The 8677-nt window shown below is 52.5% G+C and overlaps 1 protein-coding gene across 5 annotated transcripts in view; it reads left to right on the top strand.

Annotated features, from left to right (window-relative positions):
* The first annotated feature begins 430 nt into the window (after positions 1-430).
* Positions 431-8677, top strand: part of ZBTB44 (zinc finger and BTB domain containing 44) — a 36568-nt gene continuing 28321 nt past the window's right edge. For 4 of the 5 annotated variants that reach the window (XM_068160042.1, XM_068160041.1, XM_068160039.1 and 1 more), the window contains exons 1-2: positions 3037-3251; positions 4747-5816. In XM_068160042.1, the coding sequence (XP_068016143.1) occupies positions 4799-5816 (1018 nt within the window). In that variant the 5' untranslated portion in view covers positions 3037-3251; positions 4747-4798. Of the gene's footprint in view, positions 1258-1917; positions 2095-3036; positions 3252-4746; positions 5817-8677 lie in introns of those variants that run through there. The other variant, XM_068160040.1, reaches the window with a different exon arrangement.

The following is an 8677-nucleotide window of genomic DNA, read 5'->3' as shown; positions in this document are numbered from 1 at the left end:
TTTAGAAACAGTGGTGATCCAAAGACCTCAGAGTTGAGGTGAGGCTGTAATTTTGCAGCCCTTTACCCCCTTTTCCTTGCTGTGACTTAGTGCCAGCCATAAAAGTGCCCTGTGCCACTGAGCAAAGAGAGCTGAACCGTTTTATAACCTGGCTGAGCTTTAGCACTCTCATCTTTTCATGTGGAAAATATTCTCATATTGTTTAAATTACCTTCTAAAAATATTTGATGTTTTTACAGCCTCATTAGCTGCAAAGCAGTGATGTTGTTTCCCCCCTCCCCCTTCCTCAGCCCACCCCTGCTGATTCCTCTGAAAGGAGCAGGCATGTGCATAGGCCCTTGGTGTGGGTAGGAGCCACTTGTTGGAGTGGTGGTGTCAGTGCAAGGAGAGGGGCAGGGCCTCTGACAGAAGCCACTCAGCAGAGCAGCATCTCCCTTTGGTGGCAGGCAGGCTGCTGCTGTAATACATTTCAGTCATCTTGTTGCACATCGCTGCCTTCCGCTGTTTGGTTTTACATTCTGCAACCAGATCAAGGTCAAGGAAGCAAAAGATGAAAGGAGAAAGGGGAAAGGGAGCCAGGAGAGGGGAGAGGCAGGCAGGAAGGGGGAAGCAGGGCCAGGAATGGTTCAGAGCACGGTTTGAAAGTGGTGAGCAGAGCTCTCACATGTAGGGACTGGAGGGATGAGTTCTGCTCTTCAGATGAGTAAAGAAGGAAAAATGGGTTAGTCACAGAGTGGTGGGGGTTGGAAGGGACCTCCAGAGATCACTGAGTCCAAACCCCACTGCCAAAGCAGGATCACCTAGGGTAGGAACAGATCCAGAAGGGTTTTGAAAGTCTTCAGGGAAGGAGACTCCACAACAAACTTGGGCAGCCTGCTCCAGGGCTCCAGCGCCCTCACAGTACAGGAGTGTCTCCTTATGTTGAGCTGGGATCTCCTGTGTTCTAACTTCACAGTATCACTAAGGTTGGAAGAGACCTCAAAGATCATCGAGTCCAACCTGTCACCACTGACCTCATGATCAAACCATGGCACCAAGTGCCACATCCAATCCCCTCCTGAACACCTCCAGGGATGGGGACTCCATCACCTTCCTGGGCAGCACGTTCCAATGGCCAATGACTCTCTCTGTGAAGAACTTTCTCCTCACCTGGAGCCCAAACCTCCTCTGGCACAGCTTGAGACTGTGTCCTCTTGTTCTGGTGCTGGTTGCCTGAGAGAAGAGACCAACCCCTTCCTGGCTACAACCACTTTTCAGGTAGTTGCAGAGGGCAATGAGGTCTCCCCTGAGCCTCCTCTTCTCCAGGCTAAGCAACCCCAGCTCCCTCAGCCTCTCCTCACAGGGCTGTGCTCAAGGCCTCTCCCCAGCCTCGTTGCCCCTCTCTGGACACCTTCAAGTGTCTCCATGTCCTTAAACTGAGGGGCCCAGAACTGGACACAGGACCTTGCACCTCTTGTTCCTTGTCCTATCACAGGACAGCACCAAAAAGAGCCTGGCCCCTTCTTCTTGACACTCCTCAAATATTTACAACCATCCATAAGATCCCCTCTCAGCCTGCTCCGAACAGCCCCAGGTCCCAGTCATTTTTCATAGGAGAGATGTTCAAGTACCCCAGTCTTTGGAGTGTCCAAGAATTGAAGGTGCTGCTTGCCTGCATCATTCTCCTTGTTTCTAGCCATGCATTGGTCCTGTCTCTAAAGCCCAAGCCCACTGCTGCCAGTCCTTGCCAGCGCAGAGCCCCTTCTGCAGGCGCTTGCTGAGCAGAAGCACTTTGGTCTTCTGATGTGCCAAGGAGCTGCTGCTGCCTCGACTGGGAATTCAGCAGGAAGGGTATCCCAAGGCCATTTTTGAATATGCTGTTACAAGCTTTTAGTGTAGATTTTTGGTCTGAGATCAATTAAATGTGCTTTTCATTAGATTGATGCTGGAGAACAAACAGTCTGGATCTTCAGATGCCTCTCGAGGTCGATGTGTTTTTCTTGCACTGAAGGGAGTGTTTTGCTTCTGCTTCACTTCTTCCTCTGCAGTAGTGTGAAATTTCATTTCAGATCCAAGTGGCCCTTACAGTTTCACTCAGACTTCAGATGTATGTTGGTAAGTGTTAGTTAATCTCTTCCCTCAGATGTTTCCCCTCTGTCTGCAAGGGTTTGCGGTATCAGAAGTGAAGTACTTGGGGGGGGAAAAAAGGAAGCTGAGTGTAAATGTCTGCAGAACCAGGTGGGCTCTGACAGCTGCCATTTAAACAGTGCTAAGCCTGCTGAGGTTTCACAGACTCACAGAATGCCAGGTTGGAAGAGACCCCAAGGATCTGTCTCCTCCAACCTTTCTAGGTGATGGTGGAGTTGAAATGAGCTGGCCCAGCACCCTGGCAGGCTGAGTCTTAAAACTCTCCAAAGGAGGGGACCCTACTGCTTCCCTTGGGAGAGGATTCCAGGCTCTGACTGTTCTCATGGGGGGAAAAACATGTCTTCCAGAGTCCAAAGGGGATCTCCCCAGCTGTAACTTAGAATGATAGAATCAACGAGGTTAGAAAAGACCTCAAAGATCATCAAGTCCAACCTGTCACCCAATACCTCATGGCTACTAGACCATGGCTCCAAGTGCCACATCCAATCCCCTCTTGAACACCTCCAGGGATGGGGAGGGACTCCACCACCTCCCTGGGCAGCACATTCCAATGGCTAACAACTCTCTCTGGGAAGAATTTTCTCCTCACCTCCAGCCTAAACTTCCCCTGGCACAGCTTGAGACTGTGTCCTCTCATTCTGGTGCTGCTTGCCTGGGAGAAGAGACCAACCCCCTCCTGGCTACAACCTCCCTTCAGGGAGTTGGAGAGAGCAAGAAGGTCTCCCCTGAGCCTCCTCTTCTTGTCCCCATCACCCCATGCCTTTTCCCTGGGACTCCTTGTAAAAAGGGAGTCTCCATCCTCCTGCTACCACTCTTTCTGTACTGGTCCATGGTGACAAGCTCTCCCTTCAGCCTCGTCTTCTCAAGGCTGACCAAACCCAGCTCTCTCAGCCTTTCTTCATGTGGCAGGTGGAGAGGTGTTGCAGATGTGCAGTGCTCATTGTATCTGGATGGCTCCAGATGACCAGCTTGCACAGCCCAGCGTGCTGCATTTGTGCACAGGGAAGGCAGAGGAGAGGGATGATGTGAGGAAGCCAGCTCCTGGACATAACCAAACCCAGTGGTGCAGTCGATGTTAACCCATCAGCTTTACCCAGGTGGTGTTTGTAGATTCTGTTCATTGGGTGAGTCATGTGCATCACAGAAGACTTTCCACAGAAGCTTGAGGTGGGGAAGGTCAAACATGGTGCCTTGTGTTCCCTTTACAGTGAAATCATTCAGAAGCAATTGAAGTGAGGCCTGCTCCCTCAGGACCTTGCACCAAACCCATCCATTTGCTCCACAGGTGGGAGACAGCCAGTCTCCAAGATGACAGTTTTGCTTCCAGAAGACCAAAGTTGCCTTCCTTATCACATCTATAACAGCAGTTTGCCTCTCTTGGATATAAATCTAAGCTTTCATTTGAGCTTTACAATCCATTGTGTTTTTGAAGGGATTTCCAGGAACTTCTCATCCTAGTCCAAAGCTGTTTATTCAAAGCAGCTTTAGTATCATAGTATCAGTCAGGGTTGGAAGGGACCACAAGGGTCAGCTAGTTCCAACCCCCATGCCATGGGCAGGGACACCTCACACTAGATCAGGCTGGCCAGAGCCTCATCCAGCTTGGCCTTAAACACCTCCAGGGATTGTGCCTCACCCACCTTCCTGGATAACCCATTCTAGGGCTTCACCACTCTGATGGGGAAGAACTTCCTCCTCACCTCCAGCCTGAATCTCTCCACCTCCAGCTTCATTCCATTCCCCCTAGTCCTATCACTCCCTGAGATCCTGAGCAGTCCCTCCCCAGCCTTCCTGTAGGCCCCCTTCAGATCCTGGAAGGCCACAATGAGGTCACCTGGGAGCCTTCTCTTTAGGCAATCAGTGCCTGCAGAACCGTTGGCAGCTGGTGGTTTATGTTCACTAGCTTGAACTCTGTTCTCTGAAAATCCATGCTGTAGTCTCTCCAAGGCTCATGAAGCCCTGGAATGGGTTGTCTAGGGAGGTGGTTGGGACCCTGTCCCTGGAGGTGTTTAAGCTCAGGCTGGATGAGGCTCTGGCCAGCCTGATCTAGTGTGGGGTGTCCCTGCCCATGGCAGGGGGTTGGGACTAGCTGATCCTTGTGGTCCCTTCCAACCCTGACTGATACTATGATCCTATGATCCTATGAAATCCCTTCTCTGGGAGATTTACTTCTTCCTGCACATGTGTAAGTGAACCCAAGCTAATGTCTTTCCCATTTAGAAGAAACATCCAACAAAGTCTGTGAGGTTTTAGAACTGGAAGCAACAGTTTCCTGGCCCCAGAAAACAAAAATGCAGGTGCTGGTTTCAAACCTGCTTTCTTTGGAGCACTGCAGGCGTTTGGGTCGCTCTAAAGCGCGCTAGGAATCGGGTGGGAGCGAGCAGTAGCAGCAATGTGGAAGGCATTGGTGATAGAGGGCAGAGAATTTGATCTGTGTAATGAAAACCACAAGTAGGTCATTGCACCTCTCTGGAGTTAGTGCCTGGCCCGGGCTGGATCCTAGAAAATCCTGGCCCTGGAGGATTCAGCTGGATTTGGTGCGCACGGAGGCGTGCGGCCGCGAAGCCAGCCGCGTTTCGCTCTCAGCGACGCGAATGACAGTGTTGCTCTTTGTTCCAGGCTCCCTGTGCTCTCTCGTATGTGGGAAGAACGCTAGCAGAAAGGTGAAAAGATGGGTGTGAAAACCTTCACTCATAACTCCCCTGCCCACAGTCAGGAGATGCTGGGGAAGCTGAACATGCTCCGCAACGACGGCCACTTCTGCGACATCACCATCCGCGTCCAGGACAAGATCTTCAGGGCGCACAAGGTGGTTTTGGCGGCTTGCAGCGACTTCTTCCGTTCCAAGCTCGTTGGGCAAGCGGAAGATGAGAGCAAGAGCGTGTTAGACCTCCACCACGTGACGGTGACGGGGTTCATCCCCCTCCTGGAGTACGCCTACACGGCCACGCTGTCCATCAACACCGAGAACATCATCGACGTCTTGGCTGCGGCCAGCTACATGCAGATGTTCAGTGTGGCCAGCACCTGCTCGGAGTTCATGAAGTCCAGCATTTTGTGGAATACCCCCAACAGCCAGCAGGAGAAGGTGCTGGAGGCCGGGCAGGAGAACAGCGCCAACTGCAACTTCGCCTCTCGAGACGGCAGCCTCTCTCCGGTCTCCTCCGAGTGCAGCGTGGTGGAACGAGCCATCCCCGTGTGCCGCGAGTCGCGCCGCAAGCGCAAGAGCTACATCGTCATGTCCCCCGAGAGCCCCCTCAAGTGCAACACGCAAACCAGCTCCCCCCAGGTGCTGAATCCTTCAGCCTCCTACCCAGAGTCCAGAAATCAGCCCGTGGACTCCTCCTTAGCTTTCCCCTGGACTTTTCCTTTCGGGATCGATCGAAGGCTCCAGTCGGAGAAGGTGAAGCAGGCGGAGAACTCTAGGACGTTGGAAATGCCTGGGCCCTCCGAGGCCAGCCGAAGAATCGCCGACTACGTGGCTTGTGAGAGCACCAAGGACAGCTCTCCCCTCGTCATCGAAGAGGACGTGCGCGTCAAGGTGGAGAGGCTGAGCGACGAGGAGGTGCACGAGGAGGTGTCCCAGCCCGTCAGCGCCTCCCAGAGCTCGCTGAGCGACCAGCAGACGGTCCCAGGAAGCGAGCAAGTGCAGGAAGATCTCCTGATCAGCCCACAGTCTTCCTCTATAGGTAGGCCTGTCCCTGGGGTTTGGTACCTCTACAGAAGAGGCTTGTGTATAGTGGGGGGAATCTGCTTGGTGGTGTTTGTGCTTTGCTTTAGGAAATGGTCTTCTTTTTCCACCCTCTTCTATGAAATGTTACCTGAAAACCTCGGTCTGGGGGTAGAAATTAGAGCTCTTAAAGTAACTCAGAGAGATTGGTGAATCTATTACAAGAGGGATCTGGAGGTGCTGGAAGGTGTCCAGAGAAGGGCCACAAGGATGAGCAGAGGGCTGGAGCACCTCTCCTGTGAGAACAGACTGAAGGAGCTGGGGCTGTTCAGTCTGGAGAAGAGAAGGCTCCCAGGTGACCTCATTGTGGCCTTCCAGGATCTGAAGGGGGCTACAGGAAGTCTGGGGAGGGACTGCTCAGGATCTCAGGTAATGATAGGACTAGGGGGAATGGAATGAAGCTGGAGGTGGGGAGATTGAGGCTGGAGGGGAGGAGGAAGTTCTTCCCCATGAGAGTGGTGAAGCCCTGGAATGGGTTGTGCAGGGAGGTGGTTGGGGCCCTGTCCCTGGAGGTGTTTAAGCCCAGGCTGGCTGAGGCTCTGGCCAGGCTGATGTAGTGTGGGGTGTCCCTGCCCATGGCAGGGGGGTTGGAACTAGCTGATCCTTGTGGTCCCTTCCAACCCTGACTGATACTATGATCCTATGATACTATGAATCTCCTTTCTCAGTAGTCCCCCTGACATGAGAAAGATACGGAGCTGCTGGACCAGGTCCAGAGAAGGGCCCTGAAGATGATCAGAGGGCTGGAGCACCTCCTCCCCTGTGAGGACAGGCTGAGAGACTTGGGGCTGTTCAGTCTGGAGAAGGCTCCAGGGAGACCTTAGAGCAGCCTCCCAGTACATCAAGGGGGCTCCAGGAGAGCTGGGGAGGGACATTTGACAAGGGTTTATAGTGATAGGATGGAGGACAATGGCTTTGAGCTGGAAGAGGGGAGATTGAGACTGGAGATGAGGAAGAAATTCTTTAGAGTGAGGGTTGTGAGACACTGGAGCAGATTGCCCAGGGAGTTTATGGATGCCTCCTCTCTGCAGGTGTTCAGGGCCTCATCCAGCCTGGCCTTGAACACCTCCAGGGAGGCGATGTCCACAACCTCCCTGGACAACCTGGTGAGACAGGGCCTTGAGTTCAAGCCAGAGCCTTGAGCAACCAGGGCTGGTGGGAGGTGTCCCTGCCCATGACAGGGGAGCTGTAACTGGATGATCTTTAAGGTCCCTCCCAACCCAAACCATTCTATGAACATGTGAACCCCCTTCCACCTCTACTCTCTTGACTGGGGAGAATAATTCTGCCTTTATTAGTCGGAAGGCATGGCCAGAGCTGAGCAGCAACCACAGATCTGAAAGCCACAGAGGGGTGGAATGGTGCTTTGCATCAGACACAAAACCTTGTGCAACTGTGACAGAGAGCCTTTGTGAGACTGTCCAAATGGGTGGTGGAACACTGCTCATCTTCATGCCCCAGACGAAAGGCAAACCACACAGCCATCTCACTGAGAATCCTGCCATGTCTGTGGGGTTTGGTTCTCAAGTTGCTGCTTCAAGTGCTGCCAGTTGCTGAGAGAAACCTTTCCCTTTTCCATGCAAGACAACTTGCAGCCAGTTTTTTGGCTGCTTCTTGCAGGCTCTTGTTTGTGAATAGGTAACACCTAAAGGTTACTATAACAATCCTCTTTGCCCAGGCTGCATTGAATGGCTGTCAGTAAGTCAGAAGATAGAAGTTTTGCAGGATTGCCACTTTCATCACCACCATTTTCCCCTCAGTCAGCTGTTTTTCTTTCAGTTAAGTGGCTTGACCTGCACTCAGCAGAGTTTATTTACTGAAAGACAGTTAATAAAGCCTGTTTTGTTTGAGGATGGTGAGAGTGGCAAATGTCCTGCTCTCCTTCATTCAGATGCTGCATGCTTCAGTTCATGAAATAAACTGCAATAAAGTAAATACTTGGAGCCCAGCAGCCTGCATTTGTTGTTTGGTTTGGGCAGCCTGAGGCTGGGCCTTTGGGTAAAAAAAATCCTGCCTGAATGGCCAGGCCCAAAGAGTGGTGGGGAGTGAAGATCACTTCAGATAGCAGGCAGGCTCAAGTGGTGTTCCCCAGGGCTCAGTGCTGGGACCATTTCTCTTTAGTGTCTTTATCAGTGGTCTGGATGAAGGGATTGAGGCACCCTCAGTAAGTTTGCAGGTGACACCAACCCCCACCTGGCTACAACCTCCCTTCAGGCAGTTGTAGACAGCAAGAAGGTCTGCCCTGAGCCTCCTCTTCTCCAGGCTAAGCAACCCCAGCTCCCTCAGCCTCTCCTCACAGGGCTGTGCTCCAGACCCCTCCCCAGCCTTGTTGCCCTTCTCTGGACACCTTCAAGTCTCTCAGTGTCCTTCTTAAATTGAGGAGCCCAGAACTGGACACAGGACTCAAGGTGTGGCCTAACCAGTGCTGAGTACAGGGCACAATGACCTGCCTGCTCCTGCTGGCCACACTGTTCCTGATGCAGGCCAGGATGCCCTTGGCCTTCTTGGCCAGCTGGGCACACTGCAGGCTCATGTTCAGCCTACCATCAACCACTACCCCCAGGTCCCTTTCTGCCTGGCTGCTCTCAGCCACTCTGCCCCCAGCCTGTAGCACTGCCTGGGGTTGCTGTGGCCAAAGTGCAGCACCTGGCACTTGGATGGTCTGAAGATCTTTTGTTTACTGAAGAGGAGGCTGTTTACCTTCCCTGAGAAGCAGACTCCAAGTGGAAATATAAATCTTTAAACACAGTTTACCAAACTAAGGCATAGTTTAAAAAACTCAGAGATAGCATTTCCTTGCTGGGCAGCTTCCCCAGGTGG

This window comes from Melanerpes formicivorus, unplaced genomic scaffold (assembly GCF_026170545.1).
Source record: "Melanerpes formicivorus ecotype bairdi unplaced genomic scaffold, bMelFor1.0.p_v2 SCAF_47, whole genome shotgun sequence".
In the NCBI taxonomy this organism is placed as follows: Eukaryota; Metazoa; Chordata; class Aves; order Piciformes; family Picidae; genus Melanerpes; species Melanerpes formicivorus.
The sequence above is the reverse complement of the archived record's forward strand: the minus strand, read 5'-3'. Positions and strand labels throughout refer to the sequence as shown.